A 24306-nucleotide genomic window follows, 5' to 3' on the forward strand; every position below is an offset into this window, starting at 1 on the left:
CCAGAGATAACTACTTGCTAGTACTTTTACAATTTCTTGTAACTCTGTAATGTCCCCCAAATTTGTTAATTTTCTTAACCTCTGTTTTTCCTGTACTTACTGGTAGTAAAAATTGTGCAAAACATTAATGTGATGTGTGTGTTTATTTTGTGAAAACCTGGTGTGATTACAGGGAATATGGGGAGGGACGCACTTAGGTAGGAGAACGGGGAAAAGAAATCACGTGCAGCAAATCCTAGACATTCCTAAGACACTGCTCCCAAAATCTTCTCAAACCCCCACCTCTGCAAGTCCTGTGCAGCCAGGAGGATACGGATCTCTCTCAGGGGACCACTTCCTCCACCTCACTATAATCAGCTGCATATGGGTCAAGCAGAAAATGACAGTCTTTCCCAAATGTGGACACACACTGAATTGCTAAGCCTCTCATTACACTAAGAACTGCTTCCAGGACATCAGTCTTGGGCTCTCAGACTCTCACAAATTATTGATTCTAAAATGCCAGGCAACTACTGTATAGTTACAGCATTAGGATGCCCTGAAAGACACATCAGAGAGAAGTAGGCCGTGATCCACAGAGGACTTCAGACGTACTGGACCCTTCCTAGTGGTGACACTGTTTAAACAGAAAGCCTGAATTCCTGTTTGGCTTCCAGGATCAGCATGCAGTTTCTCTTATCACATTAAATATTCCGCAGATTTTACTCAAGAGACTTAGTTTTAAAAATGCACATTTTTACAGCTTAACCAGTGTTATAACTATTGTTGTTTGCCGTTAAGTTGAAACTGCCTCACAGTTGACCTTTCAGTGGGTTTTCAGAAGCTGTAAATGGTACAGGAGGAGACTGCCCATCTTCCCCTGTGGGGGATTTGAACTACATGCCTTTGTGATGGCAGCACAGCTTCTTATCACTGCCCCACTAGAGCTCCCCATCTGATAACTAGACACATGTAATCATACTCATTAAGTCTGGACGAGAATCCTATAAGTATTTCCACCCTCCTGCGGGTCGGTACCTGCTGTAGGGTCATCCTCAGGTAAACGAACAAGGGTGTAGCATATTCCCGGCTGGTTGTAAGTGAGGCTGGGGGCTGGTATACAGCACAACACTTCATAAGAATCTGATGGTTCCATCTGCACGACCACTTTCTCCAGCAGCTGGTCATTGAGAGTATTGGTGCAGTCAAACTGAAAGGAAGGCAAAGGGAAGGGTTCTTTTCAGGTAAGGTGTTCCTTCCCATCTATTACTCACGACTCCTTCACAGAACCCACCAGCCTCTTTTCCTAATCAGCAAGCAGGTATCTTAAGAGTCTTCTCTGAGTAACACAGAGAGTCTTATTTAGTAAAAGTATCATGTTTATTCATTCACCAGTTTTCTCACTTTCCCAAGATTCAACTCTACCAAACAAAATGGTAGATGTCTGATTCATGAGTCAACTTGAAATCCAAGTTCTTGGAACACCTCACATAATTAATCCTGGTGTTGAAAGATGATTCAGAAAAACAGGTTATATTTTATGTTATATAAATTCTTCATACACTTCATCTTACGTACTTTTAGATTTTAACTACTGTAAGTTATCCATTATATAACCGGATCTCCACAGCTATGCAGTTAAGGAAAACAGAAAATCTGTCAAATTCCTTCTCTATTAAAAAAAGGAGTTAGAATCATCAGCACAGTGGGAATGAGTTGTCTCTAAGCACACCACTGTATGTAAGTCCCTGTTAGAACCCGTTAGCACTTTTCTTACCTGAAACACAATGTGATTGGTAAACATGTGTTTGATACAACGAACAAAATATTCCGTCTCTGCTTCGGTAAGCTGAACAGGTTCTGAGGATTTGAACAAGGGTCCTAAGTTCATAAACTCAGGAATGGCAGCCAATTGCTCTGGCAAGAAAAAGGAAAGAAGGAATAAAGTAAGGTCCTAAGAAGATGGAGAGATCATTGCTCTGGACCCCTAAAACCTTTTCAATAGTTTCTATAACCTTATTATTAGCTGATTCAACTGTTACCTTCGATCTAATGTTACCAATAAATCAACTAATCTTTCCTGGGCTTCAGTGTAATCTTTTAAGTAAGCTAGATAATTAACAAAATTTAAAAAATTCTACAGTAAGCTAGTATTGCCAAACGGGGCAGGGGTGGGAGATAAAGAAACAGAATTCATAATTTCATATTATTTGAGATCTCTGTGATACAAGATAAAGAACTAAAACAACATTCCCAGGTTGCAAACTGAAAATTGGAAATTTGAAAGTCCCACCGACTCCAGGCTTCCCAGCCACTGTAACCTGAGAACTCCAAGCTCTCTTTTCAGTTACATAAAGTTTTCTTTAGTGAAAATTAACCAAGCTCAATAAAAGTAGTGGAAGTCACTATACTTGCAATGCTCAGTGTACGAGACTATTCATTCTAGCCATCAAATCATCATACCTTGGAAAATATCTTGCCTGGAGGGAGCCAACTTCTCTGGCTTAGGAGTCACCAGTGTAATTTCTACAAAGACAGACACCAGGAACCGAGTGAGCTTCCACCTTATTAGAAAATTGGGAAAATGGAGACACAGAGAGAGACAGGAGCAGAAATCCCCCAGAGATGCACACTGAATAGCAACAGGCTGCTACAGAGTCACACCAGTGTGCTCTCCAAGACTTCTGGGGTGCACAAACAGAAATACATTTACTTCGTTATTTTAATAATAAAGTCCTAAAAAGAACAGACTCTGCTGTAGAGACAAGAATTTAAGGGGGAAAAAATTAACTCATAAAAGGAGCAGTCCATAAAACAAATCTCATGTTCCCATTAGAGAAAACTGTAAGTCAATGAATAAGCTAAAATGTGGAAATTAAGCACACTATCTTTTATCTCTGGCCCTATGTTCTAACTTACTTTCTCTAAAAAAAACCAAAAAAAAACCAACAAAAAAAAAAAACCCCAGCAAACACACCTAGATATTCCTTAAGAATTTTTTTATGATCTTATTGTATACTTCATTCAGGTTGTTCTTCACCATATTAGCAAGCAAAACTCATTAAGAAATGCTAACTTGAGGAAAAAACATTTAAGATTTAACCGTGTTCTGGATATAGTGGCAATCTATTTCAAATGCTACAAAACTTCGCATTAACAAGAAATAAAATCAAATTAAAAGTTAAAATATTTACAGAGCTCTAATTTTAATAAATCTTGGATCTGATATAGTGATCAGAAGGAGTACCATAATAAACAGCCACTGCTACAAGGCCAACTGGTGTAAAACTGCTCACACTCAACCAAACTAGCAGTGTTAGTAGTTCCCATTACCTGATTTCTGTTCAAAGACAGGGGCCGTAGCAAGAGGAATGGATTTCATGTCAAAGGGTTTCTCTGAAGGCTCCAGGGTGTACTGGTGTAAAGCTTTCTCCATCCCTGGCACAGAGACGGTCAGACCTGTGGGACACGCAGAAAATTCAGTATCATAACCTCGTGCCCATTTGAGGACCCAGATAGGTTGAGAATTGCAAATTTATCCAAGCTTTCTGAAAGAAGGAATATCTTTCTCTCGTATTGTTTGGGGCTTTTTTGTTGGTTTTTTGGGGGGGGGCTGGGGTAGCTATCTTACCACTCTATTCAAGGAGACATAGGAGCAAAACATGACACTTTTCAATAAAGCATTAAGTTTTTCCCAGGGAAGAAAGGAAGTCAGGCCTGAACAACACTGACAGCACAAGGAAGGGGAAACAATAAAGCCACTCAATAAAGAGGGTGAGGAATCAGAACAAGCAACACTCTTTGGACCTCACATCATTTAAGAAATAGAAATTAGCAAATGAGAAAACAGCTTTGTAAATCTAGGTTTCCTCCAGAAATGTGAGTCCATTCAAATGTAAACAGCAAACATTCTGCTTAATAAAGGCAGCTCCCAAGACCCTGTGGGGACAGAAGCAGGCTCGCCTGCAGTCGCAGGTCCACTGACCATTGAAGATGTATGCTGCGTTCAGTGCCATCTGTCTCTGCTGCAGCACGTTCAGGTAGAAGGTGGCTCTGTCTCGTACCTCGTCATCTGTGTCCATCATACACCTGACCAGGGGAGTGACACAAGCATGTTACAGCACCCCAGAGGTTCCCAACAGCTTCACTACCACACCCACCCACAGTCAGGCTTTATGACTCTGCCTTTCCTAGAGACTCAACAGTTCTCAACAGTGGATTCTAGAGCCTCCATAGAGCCAAGGTTCGGGTTTGAATTACCACGGAAGTAGTGTCATCATGAGTCAGAAGCACCACATCTGTTGTTAAGTACCGTCGAGTCGCAGGCGACTCATAGCGACCCTATGAAGGAGAGTCCTCGGCGCATGGGTGCCTTTCATCCTCTCTCCAGGTTCACAGGGTTTCCGGAGGCAAGCTATTATGGAAGTGGACGCCACTCCTCCTTTCACGCACCACATATACAGGCATTAAAACAGCTATGAAAAGTACTAAGAACACAATGACTAGAGATGGTAGCTTGGTGTCATTAGGTGCCACCAAGCTGACTATCTTTATAGCAACACTATGAACCGCATCTCTAAACACTGCTCTCTCTTGTGCCAGCCTCATGACCCCCAACATGCTCCAGCTCACTGTCACAGTGTCCATCTATGCCCTTGAGGGGTTGTCCTGTCTTCTGCTGACCTTTCCCAGCATGCTGTCTTTTCCCAACGACTGGCCCTTTCTGACAACTGAAGTTTGGAGAGTAGCTTGGGATCTATTTATTCTTGGATCTGAAATCACTTAATCTTAGTCAAGATTCAGACTTCTCCATCATCATGAAATAGGAACAATACACTTTGCAAGGACATTGAAAATATTTAAATTTCAGGTGTTGTTACTGCACTAATGCAAGCAGTTTTACTTTATTCAGCCAGCCTCTGGCTAAAAGTTTAATTGCTTTCAATTAATTACAAGGTGTAATCACAGAGTGTGCACGATGAAAACAAGTCTTTTCCTGAAGGCCATGGAAAGCGAGGATTTCCCCCTCTGCACAGTCAATCACCTGGGCAGCCTCAGCAGATAGAAGAGCCTCAACTCGCTCTGGAGCTAACCCTCGTATACAAGGGGAGGTACATGTATTTAAGTCACTTCCTCAAAACCAAATTAAGACAAAATTAAAAAAAAAAAAGACAAACACACATTTTCCAAGTACCTAGCACATGGACAGTACACATAATTACTGGAAGAAAAGGAAAAATCCCACTTGCCTGTGACTTGGCACACCAACTCTCCTCTCAGACTTGGCAATACATGTGACCCGGTTCTACAAAGAACTTTCTATTTTGCGGCATGCACCTCTTAATTATTAAAAATCAAAACCAAACCAAGCCCAGTCTTTTATTTACCTTTGTAAGAGTACAAGAATGCTTGGGAGAAGACTTTCATTCTGAGCCCCAAATTTAGCCAATGCGCTCACAGCAGCTAGAACAAAGCATGAGAAAAAGCAGCACAGTGTTGGGCTCCGAGAACTAAACAATCGGTCAATAAACAGAAATAAATCCTCATGTTCAATACGGATAAACCCTTGTCAGGTGTGTTCTTGGATCTTATTTCTTTGATAGACTTACACATAAATGGAATTCTGCCTGTCTAAAAGAGCCCTAAGTCAGGACATCCTTCTTGCATTCGGGGGCGGGGGGGGGGATTATATTTCCTTCATGAGCCATCCTCTATCTCACCACATCTCATAGACTGAGGTCTGTAAGATCTAATCTCATTCAACTCAAACATAAAAAGAAACTCTATTATTACAATTTACATAATTGAACAAAATTTCATCACACCTCCCTGTTGTTGAGAACTGTGCTAGGTGTAGGGAGATAAGTGCCAGAGTCCTTGAACTCAGGGAGCTGTACCCCGTGGCAGAGGAGGAAGCCATTCCTGCTGTACAGCCTAGCGAGCCTCTGGTGGGACCAGGATGCTGACCGAGAGCAGAGAAGGGACCGCAGAGCAGAACTGGCAGGCAAGAAGGATGACAGAGCTAGACAGAGCATCAACTGAATTCTGAAGAACTGGCCAGAGGCGACAGGAAAACATATGAGAGAAAGAAAAATAACAAGCAGCCCAAACTCGCTGCGGAGGAGTCAGTGTTGACTCCCAGCGGCCTCACAGAACAGGGCAGTTCCGGCTCAGAGGGCCTTCGAGCCTGGGAGTCCTTACGGAAACCGCTGCAGAATGGCTACCGAGTTCCAAACAGCAGCCCTGTGGTGTGAGTGCGGTGCCCACTGCACCCTCAGATTCCTTATCAGGCCCCAGATCTAGAGAGGAACGCAGAGTCCATGACTGGACCTGCCGGCAGTTCAGAGGCTCACACAGGGGACCCGTGCTCAGGCAGGTAATTTGCTCACTTATTTGTAAGCCCAGTAATAAAATGATAGATTCACGTCAAAGTTAGTATCAAAGGATTTAAAATATAAGACAGATTTGCATATTTGAAAAACGATTTCTATAGCAAAGTGTGGAGAACAGATTAGATGTGTGTGAGACTAGACGTCACACTTGTCAATAATCTCAAATTGACGAAAAGAGAATAAAAAAACCACTCCAATCAGAACTGTTCTGATTTTGCCATAGAATCCATGGGAATCTGAAAGAGAGGGACAAACTGAATGGGTGGTAAAGATGAGGATTTCCGTCTCTGTAAGTCTGAACTTGACATTGAATATGAAGTGCTTTAGGCAGCAGGACACAGAGACCAGGAAAGACAGACAGCCTGGAATGTTAAAGTCTATCAATACAAGGAGAAGACAATATAGGAAAATGACTATTTTAAAAAATGGGCCAAGGAAAGAAAATTGAGTAAGACTGGGGAGAATGGGCCTACAGGTAGCAGAAGTCAAGGGGTGCGCCTTTCACTAAGTTAACAAGATATCAATTCACTGACAGGTGAACACAGAGAAGAGCTCTGCTGTGCCTGCTTTGATTCTCGCTGAGCCTTATGAAGAGTTTCAGAGGATTTTTTTTAAGGGAGAAGTCTAGATTATCTTGAGTTGAGGAGGAAACAGAAAAGTTCCTGAACACAGCTAGTAAAGGTTACTTTGAGTCGCTCTGAGAAGGGAAGAAAAATATAGTTAGAAACAAAAGACCAATAGATCAAAGAAGGGATTTTGTTTCCAATGCAAGAAATATGAAGCTGTTTGTATGCCAAGGGGGGGAACCAAGAAAGAAGAGGAAAAAAAAAATACTGCTGAAACTAGTTCAGAAAACCATTCTGCATACTCAGACAGACACACTGTCTCCTAGGGGTATAACTGAGGGGGGAGCTGGGTGCCCCACACTCCACTGGGGTCTAAGTGGGGTCGGGGAGGCTGGACGCCATCATAGACACACAGACACACTCCTGGGGTATAACTAGAGGGAAGCTGGATACCATCACTGCATTCCCATCCCGCCAACAGGTAGAAATGGGCTGGTCACTGGAGAGTGGAGGAACAGCTATAGGTCAGGGAAGTGAGTACACTCCAATATTCCTCCATCAATCAGACCCGGCAAATTCTCTTTCCTATTCCATTCCTCCTCCCTTGAATTGAGCATTTCAAAAGGTTGGCAACCATCGGTGTCCCAGTGACTCACCAGCTCTGACAGCCTCATTCTCCAGGACAACCCGATTAAAGATAAAGCGGATGTACTTGGATGGCACAGGGGTCCTGGGACCCTCTTTGCCCAACAAGTGGAGAATCTTTGTAGCCAGAACGGTGTGTTCGCAGTCTTCAATGAATTCACAGAGGTGGGCAAGCCCCGACTCCTTACTCTCTGGGTTCTCCTCCACGATGCTGATGATGCAGTCCACGATGGCCCGCTTGTACTCAAAGCCTCCCTGGCAAAGAGGACACAGAGTGGCCATTCATTCCAGGGACACTTTGTGGAGAAATGCTAACACTCCAAAGTTCATGCTTACAATACTCAAACTGCATTCTCATCCCTTTATGAAAGAAACAATAGGATTTTCCCCTCCAAGTTGGGAAGTCAAAGTGAGAGCATATTTAGTAACGTTAAAAGAGCTACTGGAGTTGAGCCTAGCACTTGACAGGCGTACTGAGATCGTAAACTCTACGGCATCTGACATGAGGCTGGAGAAGCAGGAGATGTCACTAAAGAGTAGTTCACCTACGTCGTCTCGGAGCATGTTGGAGAGGAAGGTCATCATGACGCCGTGCTTGCGAGGGTACTTCTGACAGAGGGCACTAATGGCCTGGACCACCACCACCTGTGACAAGGGAGAAGAAATTCCTCTTCACACAACTCGGTATTTACTATGAGACGCCACTGCGGTTACCGAAAGGGTCACAAGTGTTCTTCACAACAGACGAACAAGCGGACCACAGAGGAAAAGAAAAGGCAGCTGAAAATAGGCTCAAGTGGGAGACCCCATGGCCTTCTGTCCCAAACAAACAAGAGCCCAAAGTTATTAAAATGAACACTAAAGAGAAAACGTTTACACAGGCTGAGTTCCACAGAATAGAGAAAGTGACTGAAGAACCACTTCACAAGAGAATACCAAGCTAGATGGCTTCCGGGGAGGGCCACCAAAGGTGTAGGGCCTAGTACCAAGGACTCTTCCCGACCTGCAAGCTAACCAGTTAGTCAGCCACAGTCCCATGGGTGTGGGTAGCAACCATGAGATTGTCCTGGGTCAGAGATGAAACACTCTCAATTACTCATGACAACATGAAATCAGATTATCCACATTCTAGGGCCAGTTTCCTGAACACAATAGAGCCCTGGATGTGCGGTGGTTAAGACCTCACTCGCTAACTGAAAGGTCAGTGTGTTGAGCCCACTAACTGCTCCATGTGGAGAGACGTGGGCACCTGCTTCCATAATAATCCTGGCTGTGGGAGCCCCATCCTATACAGCTGCTGCGTGCTGGAAAAGATGGGGCACCTGCTTCCATAAGATCCCGGCTGTGGGAACCCCGTCCTGTACAGCTGCTGTGTGCGCAAATCAACCGCAGTGGGTTTGGTTTTGCACATATTCTCTGAGCCCCAATTTGCACAATATAATACCAAGAGGACCAGATAATAGCTGCTCCTGTAGTGGGCTGCTTTACAGGAGAACTCTGGGCTATGGAACGTGAATCTTCTAAACCAGGTAGTGAAGCACAATCACTAGGGAAGGCAGTCTGGTGCTTTCTCAAAAAGCTGGAAACAGAAATACCATTTGACCCAATTAACCTAATATTGGGAATATATTCTAAAGAAACGAGAGTTGTGAGGCAACCAGATGCATGAACACCCGTATTTATTGCAGCATTACTCACAATAGCGAAGAGATGGGAGCAGTCCAACTGCCTGTCAAAAACAAGTAGATAGGAAAAGTGTGGTACATTCCCATAATGGAATATTAAGCAGCACTGAAAGACAATGGACTTGTAAAACCCAACAACACAGATGAGTCTGGAAGACAGCATGCTGAGTGAAGTATGTGTCACATATGGCAAATGCTATGATTCTGGTGTGATGCAGGCTTACTGCCGAGGAAGCAACCTACGCCCATCTAGTTCCCAGGGTTTCTAGCAGCCTTAGCCAGCATCCCAGTAGAGTGATGAGACAGTCAGACTCTTAGAGACGTGTTCCTGCCCAAATCAACCTACAAGGCTTCCACTGGATAGTCCTTCAAGCAGGACAAGAAAATGGGGAAGGGAGAAAAAAAGAGGATAAATATGATACAAGACCACTGTTATAAAATAGGATTGACACGTGTGTGTGGTCGGGGGCAGAACAATAAAAGAGTGGATAGATAATGCACACTGCATTGGAACAGAGAAAGGGAAGAACCACCTATACGTATGACAATTAACAATCTGGAACAAGAAGTGCATTACACAGTGAACTGGGGGAGGGGAAGGGAGGAGGAAACTGCATCAACGAATGAATGAAAACCCAAGCTTTTTGTAAATGTTCATTAAAATCATAATAATACAAAACTATGAGATATCATCTCACCCCAGTCAGAATAGCAAAATTTAACAGAACAGCAAGCAACAAATGCTGGTGAGGTTGTGGAGAAACTGGAACCCTTATTCACTGCTGGTGGGAGTGTAAAATGGTGCAACCACTGTGGAAGGTGGAATGGTGCTTTCTTAAAAAGTTGCAAACAGAGATACCATTTGGACCCAGGAATTCCACTACTGGGAATATACCCCAGAGACCATAACTGCCACCCAAGCAGATCTACGCATACCCATGTTTATTGCGGCTTTGTTCACAACACCAAAGAGTTGGAAACAAAGCGCCCATCAACAAACAAATGGATAGAGAAGCGGTGGTATATTCACACAATGGCAAATTATGCTGCATTGAAAAACAAAGAACTCATGAAATATTATTCCAAATGGGTGACCCTGGAGGACATTATGCTGAGTGAAATATCTCAGTTACAAAAAGACAGGTGCTGCATGGTGCCAATGTTTTAAAACAGGACTGACATTGGGGTTGGAGGGAGACTGAAAAAGATGGGATAAACAATGTATACTGCATTGAAACAGATGAGGGAGAAAACCGTTTAAAAGGGATATGTGATTAGGTGTTATTGTCATGACAGGAGTCCAGAATGAAGGCTGCATAGTGGAGTGGACTTGGGTTGAAGGACTGTATAACAATCAAAGAATTTTTCTTTTACTTTTGAAAGAGAGCAGTGAACTGGAGTGGGAGGGGGTGGGCAGGGAGAAAAGTGCAACAATGAATGAATGGAAATCCAAAGTCTCTGTAAATTTTCATTAAAATTAATAATGGAAAAAACAAAACAAAAAAATCATCATCATAATAAAAAGATGTCAGTTCTTCCCAATTGATTTACAGATTCTTTTTAGATACTGAAAATCTGGATCAAAATTTTATAAGGAAAATCTAAAGGAACCAGAATATTTAAGAGAAACACAAAGGTGGATGATTTATGTAACTTGATGGTGAAGTAGTCCATCAAGTTAATCATTTGTGCCACAATATCACAGTGCACCAAGATGAGATAAAGAACCTGGAAATACACTTACAGTTAATTATTAGCCAACAACTCAGCACCACTGAGTTAATTCCAACTTGTGTGATCCTCCCTTGGGTCTCCATGTTGTAAATTTTCATAGGAGACTATCCCGTTGAAGAGCACTGGTGGTCCCAAAGCACCAACCTTTCAGCGACCTGACTGATGGGTAATGGGCTATGCTACGAGGGTTCCTGCACAGGTTTCTGACTCCCTGCTTTTCTGACAAAGATGCCAAAGCACTCAACGGAGAAAGGCGAGTCTTTTTTAAAAGCCAAGCTGAAACAACGGGATATGGAAATAACTGAACTTACCACACATAATCCACAAATACTAATTCACAGGGTATCGTAGATCTGAGTGTAAAGCCCACAATCATGAAGCAGTTAGAAAAAAACACAACCCTTCAGAATGTCGTCTGAAGAAAAAGCAGTAACAATAAAAGGGGAAAAAAGAGAAATTAAGACTTTATAAAAAATTTTTAAAATTCTGCTTATCAGAAAACACTGTTAAGAAAATCAATCCGAAGACACAGAGTCTGAGACAGCATGGCCATATTCAGTCAGCAGGAGAGGTGTCTCCCAGGGCGATAACTCAGTATCACATCTCCCTCATCGATCTGCTCCCGTACCAGACCACACAAGATCTGAACTCATGGGTTGTGTGCTAATTATAATTCCTCCAAATCACTGAATAAATGGTCACAGTAAAGATGTAAAGACCTAGTCCAATCAAAATCGTTTTTGTTGTTGTTAGATGCCATCGAGGTGGCCCTGACTCACGGCACCATTACGTACAACAGAGTAAAACATTTCTGAAAGTTGCAGCAGTGAGTGCTGATGATTCCCAAGGGCTACTGCAGCAGGATAATAAGAACAGCTCTTCTTGGGGCACATAAGCTCAAAAAGTCAATTAGCACAGCATTTTAGCCTGGAAGGTTTAATGACGCATGTGAGCTGGGACTAGGGGAAATGTTTCTGTTGTTGTAATTAACTACAAGGATCTTTTAATTTCTAAAAACCTAATGCATTCCTGTCCAAACAGTGCATAAAATGGTACAGACTGTCGTTTTGGCATCGCTCACTCTGACAGTGTCTCCTGGGGCAGTCCACACCCCACTGTGGACACGCACGGATCATATTGACACCCTTACCTTGAACTCATCTGAGATTTCAGACACGAAAGAAGAGATCTGCTTCATGAGCCTGTCCACGCTGCTCTCGCTGCCTGTTTTGAGGAGCGTGGTGATGGCCAGGGTGGCAATGCTTCGGTTGGAGTCTGTGATCAAGTTCTCTAAATCCAGGTTGCAAGCCGTGACAGCAGAGGGGTGCTTCATTGCCACCTTGTGGAAGGGCAAGAAAAAAAAAAGGGTAAGCCACCTGCAGCCAATAAAGACAGACTTTAGAAAAACAAAAAGGAAAAGGAAATTGTCATTAAGTGGATTAAAAAAAAATCCTTAGGGGACAACAGATTAAAAGTAATTATCTCAAGAGGACTATTTCCAATTAATAAGGTATTGTCATTTGATAAATGAATAACTGTCAAGTATAAGCTAGCTCTCTCTTCATTCCTGTAATCTTTGTAATAATAGCAGCCTGCCTTTTATTATAATTGGCCTGTCTTACATTATGATTGGTTGTGGACATGAACATTATCTCTAATGTACATAATCTCTATCATGTTGAGATCACTGAAAACAGGACCTAACTTGGTAAATATGGCTCAACAAAGATGATAAATTATCTCTCAGAAAACACCTCTGTCTTAACAAGGAAACTCCAGCCAAACTGAATTATTCCTATCACCAGAACACAAGTCATCATTCTCCTTGCTCTTGTTCATGCTACGCCATTCCTCTTTTCTGGGGGCTCAGTGATAAGGAGTTGTACTGCCAATCTAAAGGTAGGAGGTTCGAATCCACCAGTTACAATGTGGGGGAAAAATGGGCATTCCCTTCCTGTATGATTTACTGCCTCTGAAAACCCACTGGAGGGCCAAGTATGAGTCACTTCTGACTCAATGATACATAACAAATAATAATGACAATCCCAATACCGAAAGCCAGAAACTCAGTAAACTGAAGTATTGGTGTGAAAAAATTCATCTAACAGCAAAACATGACCTGAACTGAAGTAAAATTATTTCCTTTATTCCACTTAACAAAGGCAGCCACGTACTCTTGCAGAAATAAGAACACATCTAGAGGTGGCTATTGCCTGAAGACCACAGAGGTGAGTATAACGAGAGTACCACACTGCCTTTCCAATGTACACAAAACTGAATTCTGAGACCTGTTTGGTTCCAAGATTATAGATGAGCGAGTATAGACATATATATAAACTCTTCAGTATAAAACTGAAATAATTTTATTAAGACTTCTTCCACAGCTAACTCTAAACTTCTATCTTCCAATTTCATACAATTAATTTATAATAACTGATAATAACAGGTCTCTGTTATAGTAAACTTTTATTTTAAAATTTTTTATGGCTATTTAAGTTTGTCCTATGTTTCTGTGTTATATTCCCTACCCTTGGGCTATCTGACATAGTAACCAATAGACCATATGACTAATGTTCTGGTTCACTGTCATCAAATCAGAACTAATCTTCCAGAGCGTTATCAGAAGCAGTAAATCTCACAGGAGGAAACTGCTCTTCATTCTCCCACAGAGAAACTGGTGGGCTCAAACCCTGTGCTTCTGGGTTGGCAGCACAGCTCATTTCCACTAGGCCACCAGAGCTCCCTCAATGACTAACTGACATCTGAAATGTGGCTTGGTCCAAAATGATAATGCTGTAAGTGTAAAATAAACAACTCAATGCCGAAGATTCTGCTAAAAGGAATTTTACTTTTCCACAATTTAGGATTTTATGTATGTGGGTCACATTGCGTCTCTGATGGCTGAGGTAGACCATCCTTGTCCAAGAGAACTTTCTGCAGTAACAGGAACGTTCCATCCGCTCACTGTTCACTAGAGAGCCCCCAACCACCCACACGTGGCTACGAGCACGTGGGACGCAACGAGTACTGCTGAGGAGCTGATTTTGCAATTTTATTTCATTTTCATTAATTTAAAGACAAACAGCCGTGTGTGCCGTTTGGCACCATACTGGATAGTGTAAGCTCTTATAAAGTACTTAGAGAAATAAGTTTTAATCTCTAGTTGATTAATAGTAAAGACAGCCACACCTAAGGCCATACATACAGAGAGTGTTACAGACACGAGATCTAGAAACCGCATCTATTAACCCTGGAGAAAAGGCAAAATATTTCACATTCAGTATTTTTTAATCAATCACTGAGGTGAGTCAAGAGTCAGGAAAGACACGCCCACCTTGTTCAAGGTCCTCACAGCTGCGTATCTCAAGGCTGGCTTAGGAGAGCTGCAGAAAAGCTGAAGAACTAAAAACAAAACCAAGGAAGTTTACACTCTGAAGAAAGCTCATCTCACAACAAATCATTAGAGCTGAAAATATAGGATTTAGACTCAAATTCAGAATAGCATAAATTAGATCACAGCATTAATCCTTCATATAAAAATGTACTATGAGATGGGGGAAAGTACATTTAGATATGTTATAAAAACTTTACTAGAAGATAAAATTGCTTCTTAAAAAATCAACAGACTCATTAATAATTTAATTCTAGATAATGAGAGTTATGAGAGCAAACAGACTTCTTAAAAATTATTAGTTTCTTATTTTCTAAGTAAACTTTTTTCATGTCATGACATCTAGTCTCTAGAGAGAAAGAAGTAACAAAAGTAAAGAACAAGTGAAACGGAACGCCTACGCACTAACCGTCCAAACCAAGGCTGCACATACTGTGCTCTGATTAAACAATCCTTAACATCGAACCTGCAGACCCACAGCATCCAAGCACAGCCCAGAAAGACACTCAGCTCCTGAATTCCCAACGAACCTGAAACGGCAGGCGCCAACTCCCGGGCAGTGCACTCGGGAAGGTGGATGATGGCTGAGGCAGCTTCGTAGATAACCATCTCGTGTTTATTTCGCAAGCAGCTCTCAATGAAATCAAAAAGTGGGCTTTCATGGCTGCCAATAAAGATAGATAGACAGACAGACAGTCAGACAGACAGTCAGAGAGACAGAGATATAGAGGCCATTATTTTTATATCAAATAGAACAGCGACCCTCTACATAGTGGTTAAAAATACAAACAGATGAAGAAGCACGTCTGAAATCATGGAAGGAGGACTTGTAAAAACTCACTCTTTAAACAAAAGCAGTGAGAAGTTTGGCAAAAATTGTCAAAATCAACTTTTTCAGAACCCCAGAAAGTAAACAACGGTTTCCAACAGTCCGTGTTCCATGCTGTCAAGTCACATGCATCTCATAGCTACCTTTGCTTGTGTTTGAGACTCTGAACAACTAGAAGTGAAGGTCGAGCAAGATCTGTGTGCTGCAGGAGCATGAAAGTACATGGTTAACACACAGCACTTGGAATAGGGGATGCCCACTGGTTTACAACATTTAAGGCAATCACTGTTTCTTAATCATTATCTCACCACTTAACTAGCCACCGACTCCAGTGGCAACACAGAACAAAGACTATAGCACATTTTTACACATTTAACGCAAATTTCCATGCTAGTTTGTGAAGTACCCTCTCCCTCCAACAGGTATGTTTTTTGTAAATGCACGAGGGTAATTTTTTCACACTAACATGTTAACAAAAAAAAAGCACTAACAGTGTTTACAAAAAGACCTCGAGGGAAGGGAGCAGGGGGTAAACCGATGCAGAATGTGGATGGTATCTGTATAAAAGCATAGTGGAGTGGACTTGGGGGGAGGGACTGTATAACAATGAAAGAATTTTCTTTTACTTTTCAAAGAAAAGAATGAACTGGAGGGGAGAGGTGGGCAGGGAGAAAAGTGCAACAATGAATGAATGTAAATCCAAAATATCTGTAAATTTTCATTAAAATTAATAATAATAAATAAAAATATTTTTAAAAAGCACAGTTTCCTTTACAGAAGTAGTTCTATAAAGCAAATAAACAATAAACATCAAGGACACTGGATCATGGGAGGAAGGATATGATTATTAGAACTGTCACATCATATTATTTAAATTACCTAGGTTTTTACACATAGGAGGAAATAAAGTACAGTCTATACACAAGGGAGAAAAAATAGTCAATAGAAAATATGTCTGAAAAAGCCCAGATTTTAGAAATATTAGACAAAGACTTTAAATAAGAATTAATAAAAGTATTCAAAAATTAAAGGAAGCCATTTCTGTGGAGTAAAGTATGAGGATGATGTATCACAAATATATATGTGTATGTGTAAATATGGAAATGAAAAATTCACTAGAGGAATTCAACAGCAGACGTGAGCTCAAATAAGAACAATGCGGAAATCGACGAAAAATTTAAAAAAAAATAAAAAGAGGAGAAAAAGAAACTGTCCTGGGGTCCTACGGGCACTGCTGTTGTTGCTGCTATGTGCCATCGAGTTGCCTGCAACTCAAAGCGACCCTATGTCCATTAGATCTGCACCCTGCCATATCTTGAACCAGTCTCATCATCTCCAACAGACCTAATCCCATTTTTCCAGTCACTAAGTCCATCTCAGCCCAGGGTGAGACCCAGGATGAGCTGGTATGGGTGCGAAGAGGTGTATCAACATTTACATGAAGAGTTCCAAAAGAAAGGAGAGAAGCAATAAAATAATTTGGCCAAACTTCCAATTAGATGAAAACAGGATTAATCTAGACAAGCACTAATAGAGATCCACACATAAACCTAAGAGTCAAACCGTTATGGAAATGACACATAAGGAATATCCTGAGAACAGCACGAGAAAAGGTGCTCGTCCCACAGAACAGGAGGAGAAAGCAGTTACAGGTGACTTCTCCCCTGAAGACTGGAGGCTCTTGAGAAGGCAGGACAACACCATGTTCAAATGCTGAAACACAAAGACTGCCGGCTGGGAGCCATCCTCGTTAGCACCCCTGCCTATCCCACAGGGGCCAGGGCTTTGGTTCCTGACTGGGGAGGCAGACACCTTCGAGGACCTATGGCACCGTGGTGCTTCCAGAGTTGTGTTGCTAACCAAGGGCAACACGTCTCTGTCAGCTGAGACTGACCAGCAGCTCTCCAGGAGAAAGATGAACAATCTCCTCCCATGTGACTTAGATTTAGCCTCTTGGAAACCCAGTGGGGGGTCAGCTGTGGGCTGGTTCACACTTGATGGCAATGAATTGGGGGGTTTGGGGAGACAAAAATTCTACATACAGCAAAATGATTTTCAAAAATGAAGGTTAAATATATTCTAAGATAAACAAAGATTAAAAAATTAAGAAAACTATTCTAAAAAATACATAAGGAAGTCCTGAATACAAAAAGATTCACTCCAGATGATGACATAAATCCACACAGGATAAAGAGCAGAAACATTAAGTGGATGGGTTGACAGAAGACTCTCTAAATAGATTTCTTTACATATTTTTACTTTAAAGTATATAAAATTGAAAAACCAAGTAATTGCAACATATATTGTTGCATTTATAGTGCATACAGATGTAATACAGTGACAATAACATCACACAAAAAGGGGGAAACTCAGAATAAATGGGTTGCCAAGGAGTTAATACAGACTGAGAGAAGCCTTCCAGCAAAGCAGAAGTACCTCACGAGGTTTCAAAAGCTGTAATCTTTCTGGAAGCACAGGATGGTGGGAGGAACCACACCCCCAGCGTTTCCACTAAGAGCCCAGTGCCTACCCACTGCGCCACCAGAGCTCCTCTTCTAGTGGGACAGTCACATACACTTTATTAATACAGTTAGATTTCTGTCTCCTTTCTCTGTATCTCTTGACTTTTTTTTAAACCAAACACCTGACCATGGTTCATTAAGGATGTGTGTGTACACACACACACACACGGGAGCTGTGACTGCACACTGTGCAGGGGGCTGCACGGCTAATCCCAAGGCTGTGTGTGTTTTTCTGACAGCACAGATCCACCAGCTGCTCCACAAAGAACAGTAAGCAATCTGGTAGCCTCAGAAAACTCATCTGAGCGCCAGCTATGAGCTGGTTCTAACTTGACAGCAGTGAGTGAAAGTGAGAGAGAGAGAGCGCACGAGCACTATATTGGAGGGATAGGGGGAGAGAGAGAGAGACTATCTCTCTATATATGTATATACATAGATTACATCTGCAGAAAAAGAATTCTTACAGAAGCTCCTCAATATTAGTAGTCCAAACCAGGCCAGGTGCTGACTGTGGAACACACCATCCACATATATCCAAGTTCAAATAGAAGCCGAAGAAAATGAAAACAAGTCCCCAAGAACCAACATACGACCTTGTGTCTATTCTACCTGAATTTAAAAATCATCTCTAGAAGAGGTTTGAGGTATTAAACATTAATGACTGAAGACCAGAAGAGTCATGGGATGGAATAAAAGTTACCATCCATGAAGAGAGCAAAAAGTTGTTACAAAGGCAGATTAGGAAGACCAAAATGTATGTCAGAAGAGACTCTGAAAATTGTATTAGAGCATCTAAATGGAAACAAAGGGCAGAAATGCCAAAGAAAGGTGCTGAACACAAGACGTCAAGAGCAGCTCAAGAAGACAAGGCAAAGTATGAGCACAAAAAGGGAAGAACTCACTTGGCATTTCTCAAGAGAAAATAATTAAAAAACAAAATCAAGCCTCAAGCTGCAATACAGAGAATTGCTGTCAGCAAAATCTTGAATGATTAGGAAACATCAAAAGGAGATTAAAGGGATACATAGAATCACTGTACCAAAAAAGAACTAGTTGACACTGGAAAATTTCAGGAAGTATCACATGAACAAGAACCAATGGCAATGAAGAAAGAAGTTCAAGGTGCACTGAAGACACTGGCAAGAAACAAAAGTAAGGCCCATGGAGTTGATGGTATCAACTGACATGTTTCAAATTACAGATGCAGTCATGGATGTGCTCACCAGTCTCTGCCAGGAAATCCAGAGGACAGTCACTTGGCTGGCTGACTGGAAGAGAGCCATCACACTTGCTCTCATTCCTAAGAAGGGTGATCCAACAGAATGCTGACATTACTGAACAATAGCATTAATATCATATGCAGACAAAATATTGCTGAAGGTAATACACAAATGCCTAGAACAATACATAGACAGAGACCTGCCAGAAGTTCAAGCTGTGTTTAGAAAAAGCCATGGCACCAGGGATATCACTATCTTACACCAGTGTCAGAAGGATCCTGGCTGAAAGCAGAGAACACCAGAAGAATGTGTTTGTATTTTATTGACTATGTCTCTCCCAACAACATGTCCAAAGTATGTGAGACAGAATTTCACCATCCTTGCCTTTAAGAAGCACCCTGATTGCACTTTCTGCAAGACAGATTTATCTGTTCTTTTCACAGTCCATGGGATATGCGTTACTCTTCTCCAACACCACAACTCCAAGGCTTCAATTCTTTTTCTGTAATCCTTATTCAGCATACAACTTTCAGATGCATAACAAGCAACTGAAAAGTTTGAATCAGGCGCACCTTACTCTTTAAACTGACATCTTTGCTCCTTAGCACCCTAGAGAGGTCCTTACAGAAGATTTTTTCCAATGTGGCCTTTTGATTTCTTGACTGCTGGTACCAAGGTGGCCGATTATAGATTTAAGCAAGATTAAATAATTGATAACTTCTATCATGATTTTGTCTATGGGCCTAGTGGGGAGAATTTCTGCTTTCTTGATGTTGAGATATAATCCATATTGAAGTCTTTGGTCTTCTACAGCAAATGTTCCACATTTCAAGTCTTCCTCACTTTCAGTACACAAGCAGAATGCAAAGTGCTGATGAGCTTTCCTCCAATTCTGACACCACATTCTTCTTCAAAGATTCTAGTTTCTCAAATGATGTGCTCGGCACACAAAGTGAAGAATACAGACCCCTGATGCACAGCTTTCTTGATTTTAAACCGTGCAGTATTTTCTTGTTCTATTTGAACAATTGCTTCTTGGTCTAGGTACAAATTTTGCATGAGTACAATTAAGTGTTCTGGGATTCCCATTCTTCTCATTGTTAGCCATATTTTGTTATGATCCACATAGTCAAATATCTTTGCATTATTAGGGTATCCGGGCTATTTGTAACAGCTGACAGTGTCCAGCCAATTTTTTTTATACAAAAGAGTCTTCTTAACAAAGGAAACAACTGTGTTCTTTTTGTAAAAAGGCAATTTGACTGGTTCTCCTCACTACTGCCACATATGCAGTACAAAAGTAGGATATTCCTTTTTGTAAAAGGCAAAACCAGGAAAAAATTTCAAATTAAAAAAAATCTCTCCATGGGAATAAATCCTAAATCTACAATCAATTATATGCACAAAATATTATACACACAAAACTTTTGAAATGTTGTATATAAAGATGAAAATTAGAAAGAATCTAAGTCAACATAGGAATGGCTAAATAAATTGAGTGTCATCTACTAAACAGAATAACAAAAGCCCATTCAAATTATGTTTTGTAAAGTTATTAATGCCACAGGAAAACGTGGCAGTGCTGAAGTTAAAGACAAACCAAAGAACTGCTTACAAACTGGTTTCTAATATGTAAGGTATGGAGAGGGGAAAGCTAATGGTGTCTAATTCAGCATTTTGAGATTTCTGTAATTCCTTTTTCTTTCTTACATATTTCTGTATTTTTAAAGCTTTCTACAATAAATAGAATAAAAATATAGGCTATTACAAAATTCCTCTGATGTCCTGCTTATTAGAACACACTTGAAATCATAAATATTAGTTACAGTGTCAAGAAAAAAGATTCATTGTACACAACAATGAGGTTAGTACATACACTGGTTCTACCACTGGCCATTTAATGTTTATAAATCTCTAAGCATAAGATTTGTTGTTGCTATTAGGTGCTATCGAGCTGAATACAACTATAGCAAGCCTATGAACAAAAGATCTAAACCCTGCTCTATCCTGCACCATCCTCACACTTCCTGACACACAAGAGCCCACTGTGGTGGTCACTGTGTCAATGCACCTGACTGAGGGTCTTCCTCTCCCCCTCCACCGAGCATCATGTTCCTTTCCAGGGAATAGCCCAGGCCCTCCTAGCAACATGCCCAAAGTATGTGAGGCAAAATCTCATCCTTCTTGTCTCCGAAGAGCACTCCAGCTGCAGACTCTCCAAGACATATCTGTTTCTTCTCTTGGACATATTCATAAACCTCGGATAATACAACTATGTGTTTATGCTGAGAAAGATTAAAAAATTTTATAGCAGTGTACTGAGAAACTTGTAAGAGCAAAAACAACAACAGACAACAGGACTTCTGTTTTTTCCAGATCTTGCAAATTTTCTACATCTGATAGACTGTGGCCTTACCATTAGTCTATCTTTTGTTTTAGTGGCAAATACTCGAGTTTCCCTTCTCTAAAGCTTTCCTTTCACCTTACTTGTTTCCACCTTACACTGGTTTTCACAAGTTTTAATAAATAAATATAAAAATTGAGATTTTTTTTCATTTTTCTGTAAACGAATTAAATTCGTGTTATTAATTTTTCACTATTTTACAGGCAAAGGGAGCGGCAAAGAAAATAAGCCAAGCTCAGCGAGAAGCTGGGGAGAACTCTGCCACAAGCCAAGTCCAGCGAGAAGCTGGGCAGAACTCTGCCACAAGCCAAGTCCAGCGAGAAGCTGGGCAGAACTCTGCCACATGCCAAGTCCAGCGAGAAGCTGGGCAGAACTCTGCCACATGCCAAGACATTTAGGACTCAGGGTCAGATGGCTGAGCTCTGGCCAGCAAGTCTGCAAAGGAGCAGCAGGAAGATCCCAGGCAAATGGTGACACAGGACTAATAACACACATGTTCATAAAGCCAAAATAGAAAGATTAGATGATTCCTAACGTCCCTTCCAGTTTTCACATTTAATTACTTGGCTACTATATAATATAATATATAGGGTCTTTTTAAAACTTAGTTTGTGAATTACTGTATTACTGGAAAATATCATCTATAAATACATATACTGGCACATTTGGAAGCAGGAGTGGCATCCACTTCCTAAATAACATGCCTGCAGAAACTCCATGAACTTTGATAAATGTCGATAGTTGTGGAGAGGCTTCAGGCCTTTTGTGCACAAGGTCTCGACGAGTCGTGCTCAACTCGAAGGCAATCAACAACAACACAACAATAGTGGCACACACATTAAGGTAAAGCAAAAACTTGTTACTTTAAATTCCAAGACTTTCTACATCTGAAAGATATCAAACGCTTCTGTAAAAACTTTGCTGCCATAAACTCGTATAATACTTTAAAAAAAACCCACCAAAACACCTCAACTGCGCTGCCCAAAATACATTCACGAAAGCAAGTCTGCACCTGAGAAAGAGCTCGGCTGTCACGGAGACACACTCACCCCTCCTCGTTTTCTTTCAGCAGGCGGCTGGCAATTCGGATCAGCATGCAGTAAGCAAACTGCGACTTAAGCCCACATTTAGTGAACTTGTTCAACATCTTAGACACTGCGAGACGATCGCTCCTTCTCAGGTGATACAGGACCCCCAGTGCGTGGTACTAAAGAACAGGAACAAAACACAGGAAGCCAGTCAGAAACAGGCAAGACACATAAGAACAGAACCACCATGAAGGAGAGAAAAAGACCCTTACAGATACTTTCACCAGACTCTTATAAAAGAATCTATAAGATTCTAGATGCTTATAAGTATCTTTTGATAGATACTTCAGTCAGTTGTCTACAAATACAGAACCTTTCTCATACAGGATGGAAAGCACACTAAGGTAACGAGACGAGGCCAGGGTGAACAGGTCTCAGACTGTGCCCTCAGAAGTTGTAAATCTATACTGGACAAATATTAGGAAACTGGAATAGAGTCTTGAGGGCTTCAGAAGGCTCACCCCTGGCCCATACATACTCAGTACAAAGGACCTCAGGCCCAGGGTTTTACCAGAGATACAGACTAACCTAAAGACCCTGCATCTCCAGTGGTTCAAATCCACCAGCCGTTCCTTGGGAGAAGGACAAGCAGTCTCCTCCCATTACAAATTAAGCCTTAGAAACTCAAAGACTAGTAGATTGCCTTGATGGCAGTGGCTTCAAGTTTGTGTTGACAGATCTCTGACTGGCTTCACAGTAACTCTGGTCAAAGTGGTTAAAGGCTTAATCTCCTAAAGCAGGCTTAAGGAATGTCATTTTCATGAACTTTATGTAAAAACACCCTGCTCAGTTAGGACATGAATGCTTTCTAGAGAAAAAAATGGTTACAAGAAGTCCCAGGTGTACCACGGGATTATGATTCCCTCATACATTGGTCTAATATAAGTAAAATACTTTATTTTTTTAATACTTTTCTTTTTAAAAAGTTTTCGTATTTCAGATGTGGCATCCACTTCCTAAACAACATGCCTCTGGAAACTCTACGAACTTTGATAAATGTCGATAGGTATAGAAAAGCTTCAGGCCTTTTGTTCATAGGGTCACTATGAGTCATGCTCAACTTGATGGCAATCAACAACAACATTATTGCTTTTAATTATCAGTATCTTTATCACTCCAGTCTTTGTATTTGAAGAGTTGGAAATATTATATATAAACATATATATGTATATACACACACACACACACACACACACACATACATACATATATATATGTGATGAAATCTGCAAATTATGCACTGCAACACTGTATGGAGTACATATTACTAATAATAAGATATAAAAATAAAACCAACACAGGCCAGTTGTAAGAGCAACTTGTTATAAGGCAACTATTTTGTAAGTTGCGCACTACCTGAATTTTGTGACCACAGACCTGAACATGCTTATGGCTGAGAAGGCTTAAACATTGAAAGAGAATAAATAAACACGTTCTCAAATATGAATGAGGACCTTTTCAGAACCTTGCCAGTTAGGAATTCAATCTTCTTCATTTTACTAAGGGCCCAATGAATATGAAAGGAGAGTCTTCTGAAAATTGTTTCAAACTTTTATAAGGTAAAAGTTATTCTTTACAATGTATTTGATGATATGATACTCAAAGTTTGGAGTTGAACATGTCTTTATATCAATTATTGTTCAATAAGGGCTGAAATGTACTGTGAAAGACCTCTGGAATGACCATCTCAATCTACTAGTGAACATAAGAAATCTTTTCCTGAACAGTCTTACAGAGAGACACGGGGTTGTAGTGGCTGTGATGATACAAATAAGGGGACACCTACTTGAGTATATGTACAACAGCCCACTGACCACAACAAAGGATCTGTCTTTAGTTAATGCTTACGGG

At 41.0% G+C, this 24306-nt stretch overlaps 1 protein-coding gene across 1 annotated transcript in view; it reads right to left on the reverse strand.

The window, feature by feature from the left end:
- Positions 1-24306, reverse strand: part of COPG2 (coatomer protein complex, subunit gamma 2) — a 125208-nt gene that overhangs the window by 57776 nt on the left and 43126 nt on the right. Inside the window, exons 9-20 of the mRNA XM_006887132.1 lie at positions 22417-22574; positions 14923-15056; positions 14336-14403; positions 12152-12340; positions 8132-8227; positions 7594-7837; positions 5367-5442; positions 3965-4068; positions 3313-3438; positions 2443-2505; positions 1757-1896; positions 1018-1189 (exon numbers count right to left, since the gene is read on the reverse strand). Of these exons, the coding sequence (XP_006887194.1) occupies positions 1018-1189; positions 1757-1896; positions 2443-2505; positions 3313-3438; positions 3965-4068; positions 5367-5442; positions 7594-7837; positions 8132-8227; positions 12152-12340; positions 14336-14403; positions 14923-15056; positions 22417-22574 (1570 nt within the window). The remainder of the gene's footprint in view (positions 1-1017; positions 1190-1756; positions 1897-2442; positions 2506-3312; positions 3439-3964; positions 4069-5366; positions 5443-7593; positions 7838-8131; positions 8228-12151; positions 12341-14335; positions 14404-14922; positions 15057-22416; positions 22575-24306) is intronic.

The sequence above is a fragment of the Elephantulus edwardii genome, unplaced genomic scaffold (genome assembly GCF_000299155.1).
Source record: "Elephantulus edwardii isolate Elephantulus edwardi_28Jun2011 unplaced genomic scaffold, EleEdw1.0 scaffold00055, whole genome shotgun sequence".
NCBI classification, from domain to species: Eukaryota; Metazoa; Chordata; class Mammalia; order Macroscelidea; family Macroscelididae; genus Elephantulus; species Elephantulus edwardii.